Source organism: Parus major, unplaced genomic scaffold, assembly GCF_001522545.3.
Source record: "Parus major isolate Abel unplaced genomic scaffold, Parus_major1.1 Scaffold189, whole genome shotgun sequence".
Classification (NCBI taxonomy): domain Eukaryota; kingdom Metazoa; phylum Chordata; class Aves; order Passeriformes; family Paridae; genus Parus; species Parus major.
The window spans coordinates 813,801-839,918 of NW_015379262.1; the positions used below are offsets into that span (position 1 = coordinate 813,801).

At 53.8% G+C, this 26,118-nt stretch overlaps 1 protein-coding gene across 3 annotated transcripts in view; it reads right to left on the minus strand.

The window, feature by feature from the left end:
• The window catches only part of ETF1 (eukaryotic translation termination factor 1), a 25,978-nt gene extending 856 nt beyond the window's left edge, over positions 1–25,122 (minus strand). The window contains exons 1-10 of one of the 3 annotated variants that reach the window (XM_015615625.1): positions 24,811–25,122; positions 10,990–11,165; positions 10,115–10,254; positions 6,767–6,905; positions 5,701–5,891; positions 5,087–5,216; positions 4,607–4,762; positions 4,006–4,070; positions 2,745–2,892; positions 71–1,344 (exon numbers count right to left, since the gene is read on the minus strand). In XM_015615625.1, coding sequence (XP_015471111.1) covers positions 1,262–1,344; positions 2,745–2,892; positions 4,006–4,070; positions 4,607–4,762; positions 5,087–5,216; positions 5,701–5,891; positions 6,767–6,905; positions 10,115–10,254; positions 10,990–11,165; positions 24,811–24,896 — 1,314 coding nt within the window. In that variant the 5' untranslated portion in view covers positions 24,897–25,122 and the 3' untranslated portion in view covers positions 71–1,261. Of the gene's footprint in view, positions 1–32; positions 1,345–2,744; positions 2,893–4,005; positions 4,071–4,606; positions 4,763–5,086; positions 5,217–5,700; positions 5,892–6,766; positions 6,906–10,114; positions 10,255–10,989; positions 11,166–24,810 lie in introns of all 3 variants that reach the window. The other 2 variants (XM_015615626.1, XM_033511437.1) reach the window with 2 other exon arrangements.
• Between the last annotated feature and the right edge of the window lie 996 nt (positions 25,123–26,118).

The window sequence follows — 26,118 nt, forward strand, 5'->3', positions numbered from 1 at the left end:
TGTGCCACTGCTCCCCTGGGCCAGGACAGGACCTGAGCTGTGCCACTGCTCCCCTGGGCCAGGACAGGACCTGAGCTGTGCCACTGCTCCCCTGGCCTGCAGGGCCCCGGACCCCCAGAGTGTCACACCAGCAGCCTGGACACACACCAAGGATGAACTCCCTGATCTGTGGGTGCTCCGTGGCCCAGGCAGGACACAAAGCCTGGGCAGTCTGGGATCTCCTAGAGGCGATTCCTCACCCCCTGTGGCACATCCCCACAGCACAGACACTGCTGGGAGCTGCCTGTGCCCAGGGCTGTGCCAGTGCTCCACGGAGCAGAATCCAATATTCCACATTCCCAGCATGAATTCAGCCTTCACTCCACTGTCTCAGTATTCCTGTCAAACACCCACATCCATTAAAGACCTGTGGGCTCAAATTCACATAATCAAGGAAACCTTACGCAGTCCTAAAGCAAAAAGAAAAACTTACTGAGGAACAAAAAGCCAAGTGTACCTTACTTCACTGAAATCTCATGTTTATTTTTGTCAAGACTGAAAAAAAAATAAATTCCTGAAGGCTGCACTGCTCAAATCCAAATTAAGCCCAAGACTCCAGCAGCATTTTCATTGCAATCCATGAAGTGCATTTCCTAGTTTGTAAGAGCAGTGTTTCTGCAAATAGATTAAAGCACGTTTGGCTGGTGAGCCTCCCCAAACCATCAGAATTTGCAAGCCACATGTAATGAACCAGCACTCAGGTCAGTGCCTCCTCAAGTTTTTGAAGAGAATTATGGCTCCAACCTCGTTCCATTTCTTCTGCAGGCTAAGCTGAGAATGCCATGTAAATGGGTCACGGTGCTGCCAAATGCAGCAATTGATTTCTCCAATCAAAGTATAAAGAAACAAACCAGTAGGATCTTACTTCTATTAATTTTGGAAGGAAGAGGTTTACAGCAGTTAATGTATCATGAAGGTTAAAAAAATCATTTCCATAAAATACAAGAGCAACCAATTTCACCATTGAGTAAAAGTAAAAACTGGGATTCTTTTTAAATTAGTCCAAAGTGGCATATAGGAACTTAGTAGTTTGCTGCTGTACTGACACTATGACAAATCAAAGTGTAGGGTTTTGCTTTCTTAAATCCAAATGCTCGCGGATCAAGTTCTGGAAATGTTCCAATTCTAAGGCAGGGATCTGTTGTGTTTTCCACCATGAGTTTGCTCCTTGGGTTGGATGCTGGAGGGGCGAGGCACGTGTTGCCGGACCCAGCTCGACTACCTAGTAGTCATCAAGGTCAAAAAATTCATCGTCTCCTCCTTGGTATTCCATGCCCTGGAAGTCCACCCGGTACCGCAAGATACCTGCCAAAGAAACAGCCTTTAGCTTCCCCAGATTCCCACAGGCACAGCTTCCCCAGCCCTGCTTCCAGAGCTTCACAGCCCTGTCTGGCTGAGGCCTGGCAGCTGCACTGAGAAATGCCACAGCACTGGGAAGGTCTTGCCCAAAGGAAGCTGAGCCTGCTCTGCCAGCCCAGCCTGGCAAAGCTGAGCCTGCTCTGCCAGCCCGGCCTGGCAAAGCTGAGCCTGCTCTGCCAGCCCAGCCTGGCAAAGCTGAGCCTGCTCTGCCAGCCCGGCCTGGCAAAGCTGAGCCTGCTCTGCCAGCCCGGCCTGGCAAAGCTGAGCCTGCTCTGCCAGCCCGGCCTGGCAAAGCCGAGCCTGCTCTGGGGCTGCCCCTCCAGAGAGCACCAGGGCACATCCCTGGTCCCTGAGGCAGCACCCAGAGTGAGGCCTGGCAGCAGGATCCAGAGGGCAGCTGCCAGTGCAGCTACCTTCACAATGCACTAACAGCTCAGTGGCTGTGTTCCACCCCAAACACCAGCCCAGGGCTCTGGAAATCCTGGAGCCTGGAATCATTTACTGAGGTGAAGGAGATTTTCAACGACATTTCCTTTCAAGCCTGCAGAGCATGGGAGTAAGGAAGATCCCACCATGCAAAGAGGCTGGATCTGGCAGGAAATGAGACTCCTGTGACTACAGACCTTGAAAACCTGGAAACCTGTTGCTCCTTATGGAGTCAAACAGCCCGAGGTTCTTCCCTCCCGACTGGTGCTCTCTCTAGGAGTTTCCCTAGAAATTCCTCTTTACAATGCACTCCATCCATCAAAGGCAAGCACAGCCAATGGCCCAGCTGTGCCCTGGAACCCCTGCCCAGGCAGGACATGGAGCATGGCACATAGCCCCACAGGATTTGTCACACTGGCACAGGGACCAGCTGCACCTCTGCCCGGTGTGGCTGATGCTCACTGAGCTCCAGAGCAGGACTGGCTTCCAGAGGCCTCGCTGCTCCAGGAGGGACTAAAAATCCCCCTCTTTAGAAAAGAAAATGAGGGAGCAAAGTACAGGGAGGCTCTGAGAGGTGAGCAGGAGCTCCGAGTGCTTCAGGAACAGGGCTGGGGCTGCCACCAAAGCCCTGTGCACAGACAGGGCCAGGAGCTCGGGGCCTTCCTGAGCTCCAGCAGCTGCACGTGGAGCCAGCCCATCCCTGAGCCATCCAAGGACACAGGGATTGAGGAACACAGCTGGAAAGGGACAACATGGACCATCATCCAGCTGGACAGGGAATGAATCCACCCTGGTGAACACAATTGTTTGCTGAACTGCTTTCACGACTAACAGGAATAAGATTAATCCCACTTGTGCTGGCACCAGATTATCAAACCAACCAATAAACAAGACAAACGTATCTTCCTCTTGAAGTTTACCTCCAATTCCACCAAATCCTTTCACAAATTGGGATCCTTCTTGTGATTTGTCTGTAACAATTTCCAATGTTGCTCCAAATTTCTTGTAGTTGTTTGCAAACCACTCCAGGAGGGGCATACTTTCTATGAGTTCATGTTCCTGCCCAGTCTGTGGAGACATTGGAGGGGAGAAATAAATAACAAAATCCTGTTACAGTCACTGTGTGCTCAGTACTGAGAAAATTCCCCCCCAGTTGGCTCCATGGCTTTGCCAGCCCTGGAGGGACAGCAGCCCACATGCTCCACAGGGACACTCCTGGGGGAAGGCATTCCTGGCACAACTGCACCAGGCAAGGGCAGGCACAACCACCAGCTCCTGGTGCTACAAAATTCATCACAGACAGTGTTTTGGGTCTCTAATATGAAATTTACTGCAGAAGCAGGAGAAAAACTTCCTTGATTCTTCTGCTCCAGCGTCACCCCATGCTACAGCTAAGCTTCACTGCTCATTCAGACTTGCTCTGCCCCCTGCACAGATTGCAGCCCCTGTTCTCAGGCAGGATCACTGATCCATGCAAGCACAGAGCCAAAGGCACCATTTTCTAAGCAGGAAGAGCAGTGATTATGGTGAAATAGAAACACCTCACTGCAGGTCACACTGCAAGCCCTTCATGCACAGCAGGGACTGGCAGCCCCCCTCCAGGAGGGAAAACAGCTGGAAATGGCCCCCTGGGACAACCCAAGTGGGACAGATCCCACCCTCCTGACAAGGAACACTTTTTTCCCAGTTCATTCTGCCAAGTAACACAGAACCCTGGCCCACCAGGGCTGTTTGACCTGCACAGGCAGGAAACTCAGGCAGCAAATGACAGCTCCACGTGTCAAATACATCCCAAAGCAGACTCTCCCTTGGCACCCGACCCAGGCCATGATTCCTGACCTCACAGTGGTTCTGCATGGCCAAACCAGTGCCCCACAAGCAGGAGGCAATGGTCTGGGGCCTTGCCTGCATGGTGGCTACCAAACCCTTGTAGATGATGGTTTGGTGCTGGTCCAAGATCCCACACTGCCCATTTACACAACCCTGGCAGCAGGGAAGAGTGGAGAAAAGCAGGTGTAGAATCCAGGGGCTACACAGGAAAAGCCACAGGTTCCTGCCCTGAGGTGTCACTGAGTGCCAGAAGGTCCCTGTGCTCACGTGCTTGGGACTAACTTAGCCCAGGTGTCCAGAGCTCTGCACCAACACACTGAGAACAAACCCAAAGACCCAAAGCTGAAATACCTCCTTGTCTGTGAAGTGGGATTTATCCTTCTCTTGCTCTGGTGTCAAATACAGGATCTTCTCCTCTGAGAAGGGGGGAAAAATTATAATATTAGTTTGGGTAAGGCTGCAAGATCCAGTTTAAAGACATCAGGCGACTGAGCACAGCAATCAACTGCAACACAGAAGGTCTGGGCACTGCCACTGCCTTCCTCCCTCTGAAGCTCTGTGAGCAAGCCCACAGGAACAGCAGCTGCAGAGCCATCATAGAGAGGGACAGGTCCTGCTGCAGGCCCAGGAATTGTGTTTCTGGCCACAAGGTCAGCTCAGTCTCCCCTCTGGTATCACACTCACAAAGCTGGAAGGAGGTTCCAGGCTGGCTCTGTGACCAAGTGCCCCCCTGGCACTGCAATTCCCTCTGGAACCCTGCTTCTTCCAGCTTTGCCCCCACAGGGGCTGGGAAGCTGCAGGTTAGTGACCTGCAAAGTAACACAGACCTGCACAGCATCTCTGTGATCAGATGTCCTCAGGGACCTGTCCTTTGTCCTCCAGCAAACCCACCCCAGTGAGGGACCTCAGGTGTTAAACCCTGAGAGCTTCCAGTGTCCCAGAGCACACATACCCTCCGTGCCTTGGCAGTGCAGGACGTATCTCATGATATCCAGGTTTTCGTAGACTATCAGGATCTCTACTGCTCCCATTTCCAAAGCTTTTAGTGTATCCTCCACACCAAAGCAGTACTTGCCCGTGTCCTGGCTGATCTCATCGAAGTATCGTCCTGCAGGGCACACATGAGCACTCAGCTCAGCACACACTCCTCCCCAGCCTCGCCTGAGGGCAACAAACTGCCACGGGCAGCTGCCACCACGAGGCCTGGAACTAAGGGGATCTCTCAAGGAAGGATAGAGAAAGTCTAAGAAGTCTGGTGGGGCAGAAGAAACCAACCACACCCCCTCCATCCCAGCACTTGAGGCGTCCAGGTGGCAAAAAGAACCAGAGCAAGTGTCACTCTCAGCCCGCAGGGCAGGGCTGGGCCAGCAGGGTGAGAGCAGCACGCTCAGTCACACACCTGGCTCTGCAGGAGCTGCAGTGCATCACTTACCTATTAGCTTTTTCTCTTGGATGAATTTCACATTGGAGAGGACCTCAGTTGACAATTCAATTGCTTGATTGAAGCCATTTTCTCCTCCATATGAAATATCAACTAGTTTGAGCACTTTGGATTGCAACCGCTGAACGAGAGAAGGAGGAGACATGAAAACATAAATCCACTGCAGAGCAGGGCTGTCAGAGTCCTCACCCTGCCACGAGAGCCTCTGCACCCATTACTGCACTTCACCAGAGGCAGAGGGACCTCTGAATGCACCAGTACTGAACCACAGCTTTCAGGCAACAGGGGCACACGTTAGGTTTACTGGAGTTCAATTCCAACAAAGTTTCTGCTTTAGATTTGGGAACACAAAGAATGCGAATGCCAGTTCCAAAACAAGGAGGAGAGGTTTCTTATTAGCCCTGTTTTAAGAACAGGGGTTCTCAGCTCCTTGCAGGAGGTATTAGGAATGGGAGACTCCTCTGGATACAGCAGGTTCTTAGTTTTGATCAAATCTCTTCAGACACCAGTTATGTTCCTCAGGAGGAGCATCTTGTATCAGAGCTACTGTTACAATCACCACACCACACTCAGACACGTGGGTTTGCTCAGAAAAGGCCACTCACCTGATCAAACATATCTGATTGACTCAGCTCAGTTTTGAAGTCAGCCGAGCCAGCCAGGACGAGCCCGGCCACGTTGACCTTGTCCCCGGAGATGAAGAGCTGCACGGCCGTCTCGGCCACCTTGCGCACGTAGTTGTGCCTCTTCTCCATGCGCAGGCGGGCGAAGCGCAGGGCAGACTGACCTCCTCTGCCTGCAGGGAGGGATGGGGCAGCCATGGGGAACCCACTGCATCCCAGCAGTGCCCTCAGCACACAGCTGGCCCCGAATAACCAAAGCCAAGGGCAGCTGCAGCCTCCTGACTCAGGTCTGCTGTGAGCTGAGGGGCTCCCATGGAATAAAGAGGGTTCGTTCCCACCAGGAGATTTTTCCCCACAGAGGAAAATGTTTCTTTTCTTCCTATAAAGACTCACAACTCTGTAGAAACTGAACATCTGAGCACATCCTCTCTCCCTGTACCTTGAGGAGAAGCCATCTCCTTTGTACGCTGTCTCCAAGCCTGCTGACGCAGCACAGCCCAGCAGCCTCTGCTGCACAGCCTCACTGGGCACACTGCTCTTACTGCATTTTGTCCCACCCCACTCCACAAAGGACAGTGGACCAGGAGTAACCAGCAGACAATTAGCTGGACTCATCAGTGGCTGGCTACAACATGGCACCATAGAGTGGAACTCGAGTTTTCCTTGTTCCATGAGCCCTGTGTTTCCTGCAGAGCAGCTCGCTGCTCCTCACTGTGCTGTGCACACAACCACCAGCACATCACACCTTAACACTCCACTGAGTGGCATTACTGCTTGTGCTACTAATACTTAGTTACAACTGTCCCAAAACCAAGTAAAGGGTCAAATGCAGCAAGAAATAAAAAGTGCCACTTTTAAGATCAACTGCATGCTACTGTGATTCATTAATTCTGACAGAAGGCTCAGACTGGAGGCTTTGCTGTCAGATTCCAAGGGAGCACAGACTTGAGCAGAGCTAAACCCCCACAGGCCAAGTTCCCCCCTTGCACCCTGCCAGCCCAGCCCAGGTCAGGCTGCTGCACTCAGCAGAGGCACAGGAGTGTGTTACCGTGCTTCTTTGGAAGATCCACAGTGAATTTATGCAGCACTTCTCGTGTGTTTCCTTGGAGAGTTCCGAAGAGTGCCCCGCTCCCATCTATTACAATAAAGCCGAACTTGCTGTCGTCGGAGAGCAGCGCCGTGAGGGCCTGGAACAGAGAGGGGCTGTGAGGCAGGGCAGGGCTCTCACCAGGGACAGCACAGCCCCAGCAGCCTCAGCTCACAGCTGGCCACGGCTACTTTGTCATTAATAAAGTGGAGAAAAAGCAGCACCTTCAGGAGCTGTAACCATTCCAGATCACTACAGAATCCCAGGGTTGTGTGGGTGGGAAGGGACCTTAAAGACCTTCCCATTCCACCCCTGCCAGGGCAGGGACACCTCCCACTGACCCAGGCTGCTCCAAGCCCTGTCCAACCTGGCCTTGGGCACTGCCAGGGATCCAGGGGCAGCCTCAGCTGCTCTGGGCACCCTGTGCCAGGGCCTCCCACCCTGCCAGGGAACAATTCCTTCCACACATAATCCCATCCCATCCAACACTGTCAAGTGCACAAAGGAAACTCAAGTTTAATTTTGATCACAATCTCCCAGCTTTGCCAGTTCCCCACCTGAGGTCACGGGCAGATGTGTCAGCAAAACCCCAGAGACGGGCTCTGGAGAATGAGAAGTGAAGTGGATCCCACCTCTCTGAGGCTGCCTCACCTCTCTGGCTGGCACAACTGGAGCACAGTAACTCTCCTGGCATTCCAGCCAGGAAAGCAGAACTTGCTCAGTTCCTTGTCAGTTCAGTTTTGCACTCCAAAGCATGGACACAGCCTCCCTACCACCACCACTGGTCTGCAGCACCTGCTGACTTCAAGTCCCACAGGCAGAATGATGAAATAAATCTACAGTGGCTGTGGCAAATTCAGCCTTACAAAGCATGAGGAACAGCAGCAATAATTGCCCTGGGCATAACTGGCTGTGGAGAAGAAAGCCAGAACATTTGCTGCAAAATGAAGTTACCCTTCAATTTTCCTCCCTTTAAAAAAAGGCAGCTGAATATTTCCCACAAGGTCATTTAAGTTGCCCAACCAAAGCACGGTGCAGTATCGAGGTTTTTGAGTTGATTTTGCCCAAGCAGCCAAACCCTGCACTCGCTGCTCAAGGCGATCTCTCAGCTGCTGTTCCCTCAGGGGCTGTCTGAGTGGGCAGAGACATCCAGCACACACACACACTCCTGCTCACTTACACATACCCAAAAAAGCAATAGCCAGAATCCTCTTTCTGGCTGGCAAAACCACATCAGTAGGATGGGGAACTTGTCAAAACTCCAGATTGCTTGAAATCACCAGTTTAACACTGAAAGTGATGGTGCTGGGTTACTGCACGGGACCTCGAGCTGCCTGCAGGGCTGTCAGCCTGATTACTGGGCTGAACTGAAAGGATAAAACCCATCAGTCATCCTCTTCCAAAATCCACACAAGCCAGGCTGCAGCTCCCAAGCTTAGAAGAAACAGAGGCTAAGGTTTAATGGAATCTCCTGGCCAAAGTAAATATTCTGTATTAATTCCTCAGCAGTGGGATGAATGAGAGGAGGAAGTGGCATATTACACTGCAATCTATTTAACTGGGACAGAGCCAAGCAAAACGTGTGACTGAAATGAATGCTCCAGCCAAGGTATCAAAGTAAGTCATTGTAAATCCTACCCCTCAGACACACATCAGGGCTCACAGTCCCCTGGGGGAGTTACTTCAGTTTCACAGAGGCAATAAAATATCTAGAGGAAATCTTATCAGATGCTCTTGCCAGGCAGCACATCACTACAGCTCTGATGTTCTCGATTTGCTCCTATTTTCAGACAGTACCAATGATCCCCTGAGCAGCTCTGTCAGCAACTGTACTGTTCGACCTATCAAGCACCAAGAAGGGACTTCTGCCTTTGCTCTGTTCCTTCAGCCTGGCCTGAGCTTCCTCCTCTCTGCAGCTGTAGCCCAAAGGTGAAGCTCAGCTCCCCCTGCTGCTCCTTCCCACCCGATGTGCCCAGGAAAGCTGTGGGTGCCCGAGCAGCTGCCCCGGCTGCTGGGAACCCTGGGGCTCGAGGCTGCACAGCCAGACAGGGGCCAAAGGCAGAGCTCAGAGCTCTGCAGGGCAATCCCCAGGGAAATGGCCCCACACCCCCCAGCCAGGGAGAGCGAAAGGAGAGCACAGAGCCCGTGCAGGGAGGGGCTGGCAGTGACCCCATCATCAGGAGCAGCAATTCCCACAAACTGCCCCTGGGTCACTGCCACTCCTGCTGAGCAGTGCCACACAGCAGCACGAGTGGATTTGCAGCTGCTCCTGGGAACAGCCTGCTGGGACTTCTGTACTGAATCAGTGCCCTGAGGCAGCAGCTGCAGAAAAGACCAAATGAATCCATCTCCTACAGGGCAGGAGGAAACCCAGCACCCTCCCACTGCCCATGGCAGCAGGGACAAACACCTCCCTGGGCTTGCCATCCTGCCTCCCTACTGAACTCTCTTATTTGCCTCTTGCTTTCACTCATCTATGGACACATGGACCCAGCAGAACTCCAGACCTGTGCACAGGTTTTTGTTCCTGGGAGGTCAAAGGTGTGTTGGGATTTCATCCTTTATGAGGAGACAGAATAGTAGGGATGGACCTGGCCTGTGCAACAAGCACACCTTTCCCTGCTGTACTCCTGCCCTCTGGAAGCCACTTATGGATCACACCTCCACAGACACAAGCAGAACCACATCACTGGAGGGCCTGCCAAGCCCATGTCACACGGGTTTGACAACAGGCAATTAAGTCTCAGGCCACACATTTATCATGGGGAACATCAAGGATGTGAGGGGCACTACAAACATTGAGACCTCTGCACCTGCCATAGCAAAACAGCCTCAGAGGCAATACACTGACTGCTGTCACCCACATTTCTTTCAATATGCCTTAAACCATTCATTTAACTTAATTAGATGTTGGATAAAAATAATCCCACTTTCCCCCAGACAGATTAGGCACATGCCAGTTCTCCATCAAGGCTCTCAGTTAACACATCTGATAGCAAGACTGGCAACACTGATATTATCTTGGCAGCATTTTAAAGCTCTGAGTTGGAATAATATCCATGGGCCTCTGTGGGTAAGAAAAAACCACCCTTCCTCCAGTTACAGAGAGGAGCTCCTGTCTGTGGGTTACACAAACACAGGGGTGGGAGGAGCTGGGCAGTCCCTCAGCTCCTTCCAGCAGGCATTCCCCATCTCTGGCCAGTCCCAAGCCATCCCTGGCCTCCCCAGGGCACATTCCTGCTGCTCTCCAGGCTCAAGCCCAGCAAGGCTGTGCCCAGGCCTTGGCTCCTGCAATGGCAGAGTCCTTACCTCCGTGTGGAATTTGTTGTCACACAAATACAACGACGTATTGATTGGTTTGAAAGGTTCAAAGTCAATGTTGACTTTCTTCTCTTTTCCTTCTTCTGTCACAATTGTTCCACAGTAAACAACCAGACCATTTGGAGGTACTACAAACAACACAATGCAGGTTTAGATCACTAAGGAATGTGGCAAGCTGTACCCATCAAAAACTGACTGCCAGCCCTTGAGACTTGTTGCAGAGTCAAAATTCAAGCTCTCTAACTTTTTTCCCTTTTCCCCACCTCATTCCCTTCCAGGTCTCTCCAATGGGAAACTCATTTAGTGCACCTGTAGCAGACATGCACCTGCCCATTAAAGCCAGGAGTCTGCAAGCTCACAGCACCCAGAGAAAGGCCGAGCAGACCCTGAAGCCTGTGCATCCCTGCACAGGGATGTGCAGAGTGACATGCCACTGTTCAGTAACAGTGAACTCTTCCAGGGCTCATCTGAGATGGCCTGGCTCTGGCTCTCCCCCCAGAACAATGGCAGCTGCTCAATGCCATGCATTAGGCACACAGAAGTTTCTGCTTGACAGGAAATCACTGCTCTAACGCAAATGAACTGCTGTGGAATATCCAGCTCTTAAGTCTGGCCAAGCTTAGCAGAGTCAGCACTAAGAACAGAATCATGACCCCACTCTTTAGAGACAAGGACCACCTTACTATTCTAGTCCCAAAGTCCACCCCTGAAGTAGCCATCCAAGGGCAACATACCTGGAATATCAGTGCAAAACAGCAGCACAGGCCAACAGATTTGATTAGGAGAAAACTGCATAGTGCAGGAACTTAAGGCTGCTTCCAAGAAAGGGAAGTGTGCCAGCATCCATACAAGCTAGAAGTTACCTTTGTTATAGAGTTTCAGTCTTTGCTGTACAGATGTAATGGCTCCCAGTACTGAAAGGCGATTCACTCTTGACTTTATGTTGGAGGCAGTGCCAAACTCGTCCGCTAACATTTTTGCCACTCGCGAGATCTGATCTTTGGGGGGAATGATCAACGAGATCATGCTGGTACCATTGCTGGGGAGAGAAAAAAAGAGATGTGAGCAGGCAGCAAGCACTCTCCCATCAGACCACATGTGCACAGTCCTCTCCTCCCTCCCACCCAGTGATGCATCTTCACTGTTACTGGTGCAAATCCCCTTCTGCTGGACAGCAATGGGAAAGAAAACAAACAAAATCAGGCTCTCTTCAGTGCTCAGCCTCTACCAATCAAGTCCTCCAGAAGCTGCTTGTTTACTCTGAGAAGCAAGAACAGGTCTACAGACCAAGGGCTGCACAGACCAAGGGCTGGGAGCAGAAGGAATGGAAGCAGAGATTATTTAAAACAAAGCAGCCACATACTTCAAGGACATCTTAGAGCCCATTCCATTTGTTCTCAGACAGCTGGAGCACTAAGCAGCCCAAGTGCTGTCTTAACACTTTGTTTTCCTCAGATTAATACAAAACACTGAACGGGAAGGATCCCTTTGTCACGGTGAGTCTTTTCTGCTTTCCCACTATCACTTTTCTCCCCAGAGCAGCTCATCAGCTCTGACAGCTGCTTTAACTAAACTGTGCTAAGAGTTTCACCAGCACCAATGCCAGGCAGAGTCAGGAGATAAGCCCCCCCACAAATCACAGAACAGGCTTAAATTAAAGGAAAATAAGTTTGATACTCGTTTTTCCTAGGGCTTTGGGGTGGGTCCTGCAGAAATCCTAATCCCCAAAGCTGCCTTGTGGTTCAAATCAACCCAAAGCCAAAAGAAAATAGGGGAAGTTCCCATCTGCCTTCCAGCAGGTACCTCCCATTTGCCATTGAAGTATCCCAGATGTCTGAAGTGCTCCCTCTGCATTGTCTCAGATTTAACTCAGACCTCATGCTTCCCATTAGAGTAATGGCATCAAAATCAAATCCCTCATCGTATCCTCCAGCCCTCTCAAGGGCAAACCAGCTAAGCTCTGTGAAAAAGCCTTTTCTCAGGATTCTGAGTCAGAGAGGCAACAAAGTGCTTTTCAAGTATCAAACCCCAGGGTTTTGCTCTTTTACATTTCTTAGGGGAGGAGGAGCCTAGCCCAGCCCCTGCTCGCTGCAGTTTCAGGCTGTCACACACCAGTGTCCTGCTGAAATGTTTGGGCTACAGAGGCAGCAGGGAAGTGCTTTAAAAAGCATCACTTCATTAGCCTCTTTACACAAGTTGTACAGCCCTTTCCCGAAGATCCTCAATCCAGGCCAAGTTGAAATGGAGGCTGGTAGGTCAAATAAGTCCCTGACCTTAAAGACAACTAATTGGTTTTAATATCCAAGCTCCCCATACACACTAATCGAAGTCACAAAGCCACACTGGCCCGTGGTATTCCCAGGAGGAGCTCTGAGCCATGCTGGCAACTCCCAGGTCACCCCAGCCAAGAATACTCCATCTCCCACTCAATTAAAGCAGCTCCCACCCCAGGGAATGGACCAGCCTTAGGGGACAGAGAATGGCTCTCATTCCCAGCAGGCTCCTTTGAGCAGAATGAAAGCAACTCTTTCCTGAAAGCAGCACTCCTGAGTTATCTCCTCCTCAAAGTCTTGAGACTGTGCCCATGACACCTAACTTCCTGCACCCCCTAAGGGCATCCCAGTGTGGCAGGTGGGAGTGGGACTGCTACCCCCCTGGGGACCCCCTTGGGGAATCCATGGCTCTCCTGCTAGGAAGAGATTCCACACAATTGCTCCTGAATTGAGAGGACAGAGGGGAAAGAGCAGCCAGTCCTGTCACAAACTTCCTGGAAGAAGAGCCCAATCCCCCCACCTACAAACTCCTTACAGGAATTTGCAGAGCAGGAAGGTCCTCCCCAAGGCTCCTTTTCTCCAAGCTCAGCTCCCCCAGCTGCTCCTCACAGGACTGACTCCAGATGCTTCTCCAGCTTTGTGCACAGCAGGAGGAAGGCTGGGTGTGAACCCCCACCCCACGAGCAATTACTCAGTAAAAAGTCATTTGAAAAGCTCCCTTGCATTCAGTTTTTGAATGCAAGTCACCCATGAGATGCCAGCCCCCAGCCTTGTGCTGTGTCACACAAGTGCCAGCACTGAGCACCCACTGGGTCCTGCTGGGGCCACTGGAACTGGGGGTTACTTATCCTCCACACAGCACCTCATCCACCAGGCAGAGGCACAGCACTGCTCCCCAGGAACAGCCCACCCGAGGTAACACAGTGGCCTTCACAAGCCCTGGTGATTTATTACTGCAAACAAACAAATGAAAAGCATCTCAGAGGATGCACTCCCCATCATTTCAATCTACAACTACTTCAACACAGCACAGTACTGTGCCTGGGCCAATCCTCCAGCAAATTCCAGTCTGGACTTGTATCCAAAAGCACCTTCCACTACCAACATCAAGTGCACTTCTTGGGTTTGGCATGCTTCACCACTATTTACACAGCCAGAGCTATTTCAGGCTCTAACCAATTCCTGCAGAATACAGCAAAACAGCTGGCAATGCATCTTTCCACAGGAGCAACCTTCCAGGCTGCTGGAAGCCTCGAGCACGAGGAGCCAGCCAGCTTGTCACCCTGTCCCCAGGCACCCCTAGGGGTCCCTAAACAGCCAAACAACCAAAGACTGAAACCAGCAAAGAAGCTGAAGCAGATGGGCACCAGCAGAACTCCCTCACATGCTGCCAACACATTGGTATCTGACCATGGTGGAGCAGCTTTCCTCTCTCAAAGCAACCTTCTATCTGTGACTCTAAAGCAGCATGGCAGGGTCTAAAAACCCGGTGGTGCATCTGCTAAACTCACCCCAAAGAGATAAAACACAGCCAAGAGTTTCTAAGAAAGCTGCTGTTCAAAAACACTCAGAAAAAGTAGGTTATTCTGCAGAGTAAGGTAATTTCCAGGTCTCCTCTGGGTCTTTGCAGCCTCAACAAGATAAAAGGTATTTCTGCAAATCCCACCCTGTCCCCTCTGGAGGGGAGGGTACCTGGGAAGGAAGGAAGGAAGGAAGGACTGTCCCCATAGCCATGCTAAAGCCTCCCCAGTGGGGCTCAGCTCAGCACAGCCCTGCTGTGGGGCACACCCAGCCCCACTGAGACCAGGGGCACTGCTCCTGGGCAGCTGCAATGTGCTGGGAGCTGGCTGTGCCCCACAGCACACCCAAACACCACCAGAGCAGCTGATGCTCTGGGAACCAGCTGAGCTCTGCCCCTGCTCTGCCCCAAGAGCTGCCAGTGCCACCCAGGGATGCTCCAAGATGTTTGCTCTGCAGGGAGCAGCGTCCCGACCACAGGCCAGCACCACAAGCGCCACTGCTCAGGGGACCAGGCCCGAGGAAGATGAGGAGCATGAGGGGCAGCAGCCCACACACTCCAAAGAACCAGGGGGGCAGCTCAGTGCCAGCTCTGGAGAGGCAGAAGGCCTGCACTGCGGGCACTGCTCACGGTGCCAGCCCTGCCAGGAACGGACAATTAGCTCAGATTTATCAGCACCTGCCATGAGCAGCATTAGCTATCTCTAGGAGAGAGGATGAGGATCAAAGCTCTAGCATTCCCACAGCAGGTGAGCTCTAGCTTTCTCCCACAGCGTGCTAGAGGGATGTTTGAAGGAAGAGGGGAAGCAAAAATAAGCACATTTCACTCTCTAGAGACAGCAAGTTCTTCAGAAAATCAAGGTTTGTGGATAGGACACCCTTTCTATTATTAAAACTCCAATGTTACTACAGTTGGCATTTCAGACAAGTGTGCCACCCAACAGCTGTCCCAGACACAGAGACCTGAGAGCAGCTCTGCCAAGGGATCAGATCGAGCCGTGTGGGCAGCGCTGCATCACCACTGACCCAGTCCTGAGAGGCTGCAGGGCAGAGCCATGCTGCTCCTCCTGCAAGCAGCTGCTGTGGTACCTCAGCAAGGAAAGGAGGGATCACCCCAGAGCCCTCCCTGTGCTGTGTATCCCTTCCAGAAGCAGGGCTGGCTCGGAGGACACTGGCACCAGCTGGGTCCCTGCTCCCAGCCCACGCCACACTCCGTGCCAGGAGCGGGGCCCTGTGTGGATGTGCTCAGTGCTCCAGCACGAGGGAGGCACCAGAGCAGGAGCCAAGAGCACAAAGCAGGCACTGCACCCATGTGGCACCCCGTGGCTGCTTGCCATGACAGCTGCCAGAGGAGCCTCCTGCTCTGGGTGGCCACCTCCACCTGCAGGGCTTTGTCACCACGTTCCTACTCTCCTGCCATCAGAAGCAACAGCTGAGCAGATCCTCAGGCTTTCAGCTGATACAGACAGTGATGGAGTGGTTTCCCACATGGCTCCCACCACCCTACACAGCACTGTGCCACTGAAATGGGCCCTGCACTGCCACACCCCACACCCCAACCACAGCTCCCCTCACCTGGCACACAGCCAGCAGCACTCTGAGGAGGAGCAGGCAGTCAACCTGCCTCCTGCAATCTGGGCTATGAGCTGGCACGGGAGAGCATTAATTTCACAGCCTGCTATATAAATAGCAGTGACTGGCCTGCCCTGTGCTATCAGAGACCTGACAAACAGCAGCTGAGCTGTAGCTGTTCCACAGTGAAACATTTCACACTACCAGCACACTGTGGAATCTGGATACACAGGCAAGGGAGGGCAGTCATTCTCTACAACTCCAAATTTTACAGGTCACAGCCTCATGAGCACCCTGCTCTCCCCAGGAACCGAGGGCAGCACCAGGACTGTGTGTGACTGCCAGAGACTGGCAGGAGCACAGAGCCAACAGCTCCCAGATAATCTGATCCCAACCACATTCCACAGGCAGGAAGCTTTCTATGAAACAACTGTTGCCACACACTGCTCCAAGCCACGTTACCTTGCCCAGGTCACCTCTGCTGCTCTCCACCCAGGACTGTGCATTACTGGGCAGCACAACACACCCCCTGTTATGTGATGGCTAAAGCAGGTCCATGCACAGCAGATGCCAGCACTATCTCTGCAGTGCAAGCAGAACTCCATCAGGCATATCCCAGAGGTGCCAAAGAGCTGCTTCTGAACCAACACCCCCAGTGCTGCAGTGGGCCTTCAGTGAAGGGCTGAGTGCAGGGCACAGCCCACAAAATCAGTGATGTGAGGAAAGAATATTTGAGGGGTTTTGTGCTGCACCTGAGCAGATGTTGAATGGAGAGCTATAAAAAGGAAGCCTCCTTTGGTACAGGCAAGTACAAAATTGTTGGTTTGGGTTCTCTCACAACACCCAGGCCATCAGACACTCCCCACTCATCCCTGCCCTGTGTGCAAGAGCACTGACCTTGCCAGAGGGAAGTTCTACACAAGCTCTTGCAACTTATGAATTATGGCTGTGAAACAAACAGGTCACAGCTGTGCTCTTTAAAGACTTAATGTCTTTTAATAAGACAAAACCTTCATCAAACAAAGTAGCTCGAGTCCACTTGAGATGCCAAATCTAGAGACAACAGCAGATGCAAGAGCTGCACAACTTTTCCTGGAAAATCTGCTAGGAAAGAGCATGGAATCTCAAGAGTCCCGGATCCCTCAGTGCTTCAGAGGCCACATCATCTGGAAGCCAAAGACTGCACAGCCTGTGAGACTATCAGCTGAATGCTCTGCAATAAACCCAGCCAAGCCTCACTGCTGGAGGCACCAGGGCTTTGTGATGCCCCCAGCAGATGAACTCCCCCTCCCTGCTGAGCCCAAGGGCCCAGCTGAGCAGGACACAAGCACTGCACAGACACTCAGGCACAGCACACAGCACTGGGGAGCTGAGCAGGACCCACCACAGCTCCTCTGAGGTTTAATGTGCAGCTGAGTCAAAAGCCAGGCAGAACTTTGTACAGCACAATTTCAGCAGGAACCTTACAGTCCTCCAGAGGCATCCTGCATTTCACCCCAGCATGCAGCAGAACTCTGGATCATCCCCTAAGAGGCCACATCAAGTCATTCCTCAAAGGCTTCCACATCATCCGACGAAGGGTTTGAAGGCATGGAAGGGACCATTCCCAAGTAAAAGTAAGGCAGAGTTCACCTCTCTGGATCCACTGACACCTCAGAAGCAGAGAAAAAGGACAAGATGGGGGTAGGGTGGGTATGAGGAGAGGATTTGCAGAGTCAGGAGACCAAGTAATTCATTCTTCAGGAATCCTTTTCAGCATAAGCATTAACTGGAGAAATCGAGGCCCCCCTCCCCTGAACTGAAGAAACACTCCAGACACCAAATTCCTCCATCAGTCTCTGAATGCCACCTCTCCCGTGGACAAAGGAAAACCACTTAACTGCACAGCATGAGACTGTGCAGCTATTCCACCATGGCTCACACAATGCCAGGCTCTCCTGCTGGAGTCCTGCTCCAAAGCCCACGACAGGAATCTTGTACATCACTGTCCTCTAATGCTGGCAGACTGGATAGAAAAAGCACGTCATGTAATCAGAAGCAGCTTGAAGCAGACATTCAGACTGTCCTGGAGAGGTATCCTGCCCTCCTACCCTCACCCACTGACCTTCTCACAGAGGAAAGGCCTCCAGATGCCAGCCAGGCTCTGAGTGCCAGCCAGAACCCACCCTGAAAACACAAGGGAGCCTCATTTCCTCAGTGCACCCCTGGCTCCAGCAGCCAGGGAAGGCTTCCCACAGGGAGGCAGCAAATGGCTGCTCAGCAAAGGAGCAGAGGCAAGCCTGGCTGGAGCCTGAAAAGGGTCAGGCGAGGCAGTGCTTCCCCCTGAGCAGCCGCCGGCCGCCTGCCAGGAGCTGCCTCCTGAGCTCAGCCTCCCTCACTCCCAGGACACAAAGGAGGTGAGACAAGAATCAGGTCACGGACTTCTACTCCTCCACACAGCACAGTCTGGCAGCTCTCCTGTGTCTGAGGGCTGCAGAGGTAGCAGGTGACAGAGAGCCCTTGGCCCCTGGGCCACCACACACCACCTGCCCAGAGGGACACATCAGCAGTTCTGTCCCCAAACTGGGGCTGGTTCCCTCCCCAAACTGGGGCTGGCTCCCTCCCCAAACTGGGGCTGGCTCCCTCCCCAAACCAGGGATATTCTGATGCTGCTGCTCAGGACACCACCAGCACCCCCACCCCAAATCAGATGTGCAGCTCTAGGAGCAGATCCCAGCCTCATCCCAAGCACTAGATCAGCACAAGGGCGTCCTGCACACCCTACAGAGAAGGTGAATCAATGCCTCTCCAAAATCTGTGGATCAAAGGCCACACACCACAAAATATAATTGCATAGGCATGTTTTGAATAGGCCTTATTGGCTGCATCTGACCTCATGCAGAAAGCCCGGATGCCCAATTACTGGGAAGTGGAACAGACATTTCTGCACTTCAGACATTTGTGACTCACTGGGAGGCTCAGTTTTGCCACAGCTCCCCTGTTCTCCCTCCTCCTTCTCCAATTATTAATGCTCCAAGTTTAAAAGACTTGTTGCATTATGCTAATGGGCCATTTGGGTACAAGATGTACACTGAGAGACTGAAACAAATCCAGATTTGCTTATTAAGATGCTAATGCCCCAGAGCTACATGGGAATAGGTGGCTAACAGGGGGGAAAAGAAATTCAGTTGCCACAAAGCCAAAAAAAGAGTCTGTCCTCTTTTGAGGTGCTCGTTCCCATCTCCTACCATGTCATTCCTCAGGGGCTCATTCATTAGCTCGATGTGAATGATGATCTGTGCATGAATCACACTGCTCACTAATGATTCACACAGTTGTAAAAGAGGTACCAGGCTGCTGAACAGCCACAGGCTGTCAAGACACCCGCTGGAGTTCTTATCTGGAGACACTTTTCCAGCTCAGGTTCTCCTCAGCCACTTACTAGTGAGCACTCTCCAAACAGCACTTCCTAATTGTTGCTGTAATTCAAAAGGAACAGGTACAGCAGGCAGGTGAGAGCCCAGGAAATGTTTTACAACCATTAGACCAAGGCAACCAGCAGGATGTCAACAACCCTTTGGACATTATCCCTGGCTCCAGCTGTCTTCCCACCTGGCACATCTTTCTCAGACCACCCACTCTCACTGAAACATGAGACTCACTGCTTAGTCCTGAGAGGTGTGATCAGCCCTGCTTACATGAAATCGCCATTCAGCTTCTCCCCCAGCACTGCAGACACTGGCAGCCTGAAGAGCTCCAACAGAGCAGGGGAATGGTGTGGAAGCAGCTGCTGTACATCCCACATGGTTTCCTGCCACAGTGCCCTCAGCTCTCCCTTCTGCCCTGGACCCTTTCTATTCCAGCCTCACTGCAAACACCTCCTCCCTCTCCTGACACCACCAATACAGCAAAAGGCAGTACTGACACTGTGGCCTTTGCCTCTCACAGAATCACGACCTCCATTAGGAACTCCCCCTGCCACAGGCACGGTGAGAAAGCACCACTTGGAGGAAGCAATCTGCCTTGGGTAAGAACCTAAACCACAACCTCTTCCCTAGACATTCCACACTAATGGCAGATCAAGTCAAAGCAGAAAACTGTCAGTAAAGCTCAATTCCTGCAGACCCTCCTCCTCCAGCCCTTGTCCCACCCATGCCTCACATTTCCCAGTGTGACAGCCCAGCTCAATTCCAGCTGGAGCAGGACTTTCCTGCAAGACAGGGCCACTTCAGACACCAGCTCACAGGAGAGGTCCTCAAGGCTATCCCCTGGCAGCAGCACAACGTAACAGCACTGCAACCTAAATACCATGGCACGATTTGGAAAGCCAAGGACCACCCTGGCCTGGCTCTGCCCCTCCCAGATGAACCTGCTCACCCAGGCCTGGGGCAAGGCCTCCATCGTACCCCCATCCAAGGGTGAAAGCTACAGAAACAGCTCCTGTATCAACAGCTAAACTGGCCCAGAGCTCAGACCCAAGGCAGAGCCACAACAACAAACAGATCCTGATAAAGAAGGCAGGGAAAGAGCTCTGCTGCCAGGCTGGGAGCAGGGAGGGAGCCTCTGGACTGACACATGTCTGGCAGTGCTGGCAGACACCTCTCAGTGCTGACAGAACTCACCAAATGCTCCTCCTGGTGTGTGACACCCCCTTGAGCCAAGAGCTGCTCTGGTACCTGCCTGGGCACAGTGGTGGCATCACACTGAAGCAGGAGCGCACCCTAAATCTGCTGTGCTGTGTCTTGTACGAGCAGAGAATCCCCACTGGGGTTAACTCGGCCATGACCCTGTCCCACAGTTGTCCCAGCACAATGACCACACGCAGCACAGTGCTGCAGGAGCCCTGCCTAGCCAGGAGGGACATACAGCTCACCGAGGCAGCACAGAGAACCCTGGCTCCCCAGGACCTGGTTCAAAAGAAGCTGGGAACAAGGCAAAGGTGTCCAGGACACACCTGTCACTGGTCCCAGCCATCCCCTGCCTGCCCCCGGCCACGGAGCTGCCGCAGCCGTGCCCACGGCGGTGTTAACTCACAGCCAGGCGGGCTCTCAGCACACTTCTGGGAAGGCCAGCACCCTCACCGTGGAACAAGGTCAAGTCTCCCTTATTCCCCAGAACCACCAGGCTGTCCAGGTACATCTCAGCCCTGCCACACTGCCTGGTCCACAGCAGCACCATCCCAGAACAAGGTGTGGAGAAACACATCCTCCTGCTCCACAAGGCTGGGAAACAGCAGCAGTGTGTGGCTGATTCCAAGGCTGGGCTTTTCCATCAGGACAAGCAAGATTCCAGACAGACTACAACAGAACCCATCACCAAATGATGCTGGGCAAATCTTTTCTGTCTAAGCAACAGGTGAGCTTGTCCACCCTCAAGAAGAACTATGTCTCCTTTTCCAGGAATTCAAGCAGAACGAGGTCTCTCTTTGCAGGAACCCTTATGTATTTTCAGGTCTCTGTCCTTCACAGTGACTTTATTTCTCTCACTTTTTTTTTCTTCCATTTAGAACATGGTAGTCTCAACATGGCAGAATCCACACCCAGGTAGGAACTGCAACACTCTGCTTTCCTCCCAAGGCTCTGGAGACACCTTCTCTTGCAATTTCTCCCTCCTTCAGCTTTGAAATGTTTCTTCCAGTTATAACCAGAATAAGTTACTTGTTCAGACTTTGTTTCTGCATTTGCCCTGCTTGACCCAAATGTTCTTCCACACACTGGCCTCAGTTGTGTTTGCAGACAGTGCCCTGAGAGACACCTTGATCTTCACCTCCTCTTTTCCTGTTCCCGTAAAATAACCAACAAGGGCTCCTGCTCAGGACAGGGGAGATGTCTCCAGAGAGCAGGTTCCTGAAGGTTTTCCCACTGTAAGGGAGCTCCACACCCCGCACCAGCTGCACTCTCATCTGGCATCTGGAAGCCCATCTGGCCAGGGAAGTGTCAGTACTATTTCCAAGCAGAGATGTTTGCAGAAGAAAGCATTTCTAAGATGTGGAGAAGTTTCCAAACATGATTCCAACGTGACATCTCAGGTCCTCTCCCAGCAAAGAGATTGCTAGTTGCTGCTGATACTTGATTTTGCCAAGCATTTACAGCTTAGATTAGCAAAAAACCCTGCCCATAGGCCAGCTAACTATTTAGAACTGCAGAGACCAAATGAACAAAGAGGAATTGTCAGTTTAGTACTGACACTGGAAAACTGCATGAAGGAACAGCAGAAAAGCCCCGAGAGAGAGGATAAAGGAAACCAGAGTGGTTAATGCTGCTTCTACTTGGGCTGCTGCAGCTCCACAGAGAAAGACACAGCTGCAGCTTGTGGGGGGCCCAGTGCTTCCCCAAATCTGTTCCACAAAACTGAAGTGTGGACTGAAAGCAGAATGAATCCCTCAGCAGGGGAGAAGCAGAGATGTCTGTCTGATGAAAGTCTGAGCGCTCCAAGCCCTCCGAGATGAACGACAAGGTTAAACTTCTGACAAGGCCACAACTGGCTCAGCAGCAGACTTTTACTCCCATCTTCTTCTGGCCTCAAAGGTTAATTGCCTGCAGGGCTCCACTGGCCCCTCTGCTCCTCCTCACACCCTGTGCAGAGCCCAGCTGCCCTCCTCCACCTCCCCAGATCAGAAACACCAATTCAGCCACTCTGTACAGGATCACACAGTCTGCAACTCAACTTGGGAGAGCTGGAAGGAGATAACTTCTGATTTGGGAAGCAATACACAGATAACAGCTCCTTCTAATTCCTGTCAGCAGAGACAGGGCTTTGAGGTGGGGTCAGGGAGTTAAAAATTATTTTTCATTGTTTTGAATTGACAGATTCTTTCTATAGGGATCAGTGAGAAAGCCAGCTTTCCTTAGCATGGCTGGGAAAGTAACAAAGGCCATTCCTGCTAGGATGCTACCTACCTCCAGGTTTGAGAGGCAGACCTAGCCTTGCTGGCCTCCAGCTGATCAGCTTCTGGGAAAGCTGAGGTTTTCATCTTTCCCTTGGGTGCCCTGACCAAGCACTGCCCCTTTCCTCATCAATCCCATAAAAGCACTTCCTCGCTCTCCTGCTCACTTGACTTTTGTTAAATCCCCACAGACTCCACTGAGATTTTACCAGAAGAGCTGGATCACAGCAGAGGTGCCCCAACCACCACATGCCAAGGGAACATCTAACTCCAGCTTCCTCCATTTCCCATCCCTTTGATCCCCTGCAGGAACAGCCGGCACTGAAACTGGGACACTGCTGCTGGGTCACTAATGGAGCACATGAGTAAGGGAAGGTGGGGACGCCAGCGAGGCCCTGGCCCTCCACATCACCCTGCTGGAAGGCTCTGTCCCCTAAACCCACCCCAGAACAGGTCCTCCTACTCCACAGGAAGAGGAAGCGACTCTCCAAAGGCCGGAAAAGCCTGTTCCACTGCCCACACCTCCTGAGCCTGCTGGGGGCTGAGGCTGCAGCACCTCTTCTCCTTACTGGACCCAAACCAGGACAATTGTGGCTGGGACTCCCAGAAGATACTGAACCAGCATCACCTTACTCAGAGAAGACATGCTGGCACCAGCACTGCCTTCCCCAGGAGCTGCTTTAGCAGCTGGCACAGATTAAATTGAGGGACAGCAGAATCAGCACACCAGGGAATGTGCTGGATTCCAGGGGGAACAGCTAAACCCCCAACATGGATCTGACCGTGCCCATGACATCTCTGCTGCACAGCAGAGCTGCTCCAGGGATCACTGGAAGAGGGAATTCAGGGCAGACACCTGGGCTGTGGCCCCAGGAAGCCGATACCCATAAGAGATGGACGCCCCTGGGCCTCGCAGAAGCGCTCCAACACCAGCTGGAAACTTCTCTGCAACATTCATCTATCCCAAACAACACCAGAGCTGACACTGAACTGGGCACAGTTCAAGCCAGGAAGAGACAAAATTCCAACCCTACATTTCTAAAACCCACCCAGGCTCCCTCAGTGCTCTTACACAAAGCAAAGTCACAAGTTCCAGCGGATGCCTGGAGCTTCCTGGGACCACTGTGAGCACAACCCGTGCTGCCCACACCATGCACAGGCACAGCCCAGCGATCAGCTGGGGCAGCCAAAGTCCACTGTGCCACAGGGAAGGGCAGCCCAAGCACCCCACTCCCCTCTCCCACCCACCATCCCTGCACAGCTGCATCATAAATCAGAGTGAAATATATTTAGGGAGACCTGTGGCTCAAGTTCCTCTCCTGCCTGGGTTAGTTTTCAGCTGAACAACTCCACAGGCTGACACTACACACAGAACAAGCACCAGCACTAAGGACATGGCGAGACAGCAGCTTGGCCTCTGCCAGCTGACCCAGGCTTTTGGGGGGCCACAGAACGATGCCAGCGCTGCCCCAGCTACAGCAACACCTGTTCAGGTAAGCCTGTGGAAACTGGAGCCGCAAGGGTGGCTAAGGAGTGACCCTTCATTTTTATTTTATCAGGCTGTCTGCCGAGACACACTTTCTCTGCTATTTTACAGCCCCAGAACCCCAAGATCTCGCAATTCCTCGGGCCCAAGAGGGTTCCCAACCGATGGAACCAGCGCTGCCAAGCTGCCCTCTCAAACAGGCACCTCTGGCACAGGGCAGGCTGCAGGAACAGACATTCTGGGGGGGCAAAAAAATAAATTAAAATGCAAGGATTAAAGCGGGATTAGAGACTTTAAACTCCTCACTGTTCAAACTCTGGAAGAGCTTGTTTTCAGGGAAATGGAGCAGAGCACCTTCGCTGGGAGGGGAAGGGGTGAGAACGATCAAATAACTGTCGGTAAGGAAAGCACCGAGTAAGTGCTGCCTCAGCTCCTGCCTCCCTGCTCCAGCCCCGCCGCCTTCCCCGGCCCAGCCACTGCCTTGGGAGAAGCCCAGGGCTGCAAGAGGAGCAGAGGAGCGTCTCCTCCGGCTGGAATCCGCCTTTCCCCGGTGCCAGCTGGCACGAGGCGGCCGGACGGGCCGGGAGCGGGGCGGGCACCGGGGACACGCACCTGTGCCACCCTCGCCGAGCCCGGGGGGAACCGCCCCGCCCGGGGCCGGCTGCGGGAGCAGCTGCGGGGCCGCGCCGGGGCCGGCGGAGCCCGGGGCAGCCGCGGCCCTTTTCCCTTTTCCCGTGCGGGAAGCGCGGTCACGCTTCCTCTCCGCGCCCCGCAGGGCCCTGCCCGCCCTCCCCGCCGAGCCCCGGCCCCGAGCGGCCGCACAAAAGGGCCCCGAGGCCGGGCAGGGGCGGCCGGGCCGGGGCTGCGCCTCCCGTCCCCCCCGCGCCGGGCGGGCCCGGGCAGCGCCCCGGCCGCGGCCCCGCTCCAGCCGGGACACCCGGCGCTCCGGGGCGGCGGGCCCGGCGCTCACCCGCGGGCCGCCTCCAGGCTCTTGATGAGCTTCTTGATCTTCCAGATCTCCACGTTGCGGTCGGCAGCGCTGGGATCGTCCGCCATCTTCTCCCTCCTCCTCCTCCTCCTCCTCCTCCTCCTGCTCCTCCCGCGGCGGCGGGCGCGGCGGCGGGCGCGGCGCGGGGCGGGCGGGCGGCGCGGCGCGGGGCGCTGGGGCCGGGTGTGTCCCGGGCGCTGCCGGTGCCGGTCGGGCCCCGCCGCTCGGTGCCCGCTCCCCCCGGCGCGCGGCGCTGACGTCGCACGCGGTGCTCGCGCTCCCCCGCGCCGCGCACCATGTGTTGCAATCGCCTCACGTGGGGGTCCTTGACGTCACTTCCGGGGGGAGCCGGCAGCGGGGCGCCGTGCCATTGGCCACCGCCCCTCCCAGCGCGCGCGCGCGGGGCATTCTGGGGCGCGTAGTCCGGGGACCGACCGGCGGGGCGGGGCGGGAGAGCGCGGATCTCGCGAGAGCGGCGCGGAACGGCCCGCGCGCGCTCAAAGGGCCCGCGAGGGGCGGCGGGGGCAGAGGGGACGGGCGGGGGCAGAGGGGACGGGCGGGCGCGGCCCCGGGGACAGCGGCAGCGGCCCCGCTCCGTCACAGCACCACAAGGTGTGCAGCTGCACCGAAATAGCCCCAGGGAGGCACACGCCACAGCCTCTCGGCACGGGCTGCTCAGGGCTGGGCGCGCCGCCCTCGGGGGCTTTGTGGCACCAGAGAAATCGCACTGATTTCCCCCCTCCCCCGATCATCAGTGCCCCGTGCTGAACACTGGGGGACACCGCTCAGGAAAGGTCTCTGGGCTGTCCCCTCAGCCAGCCCACAGTGCCCGGCTCTGCCCACGGGGATTCCACCCGAGAAAGCGCCAGAGCCTTACTGAAGCCAGGCGAAACAATGTCCAGTGCTCTCCCCTCACCCACCCAGGAGGGGTTCCACTGTGGGAAGCAAGCTCATGGGGGAGACACGACTTTCCTTTAATGAGCCCACACTCACTGTTCCTGGTCACACTCTGGACCACCTCTGTCCTCCCCCGTGCAAGCTGTCGAGCCCCAGAACAATACTCATACTTGAGCTGGCAGGACAAAGCAGCTGCAAACCCGGTTTTCATTCTAGTTGAAGAGACACAGAGCACCCCAGAGATGTGGAGAAAGGAGGGAGACACAGCTACATTTATGCAGCTCCCTGGAAGGCTGGGCTGGTGGAAGGACAGAAGGCAAGTGCTGCTTAAGCCTGGAACCTGTCTTGTAAGGCTAAGCCCAAGCACAAAGTGCCTGAGGGTGAAGTCCCACT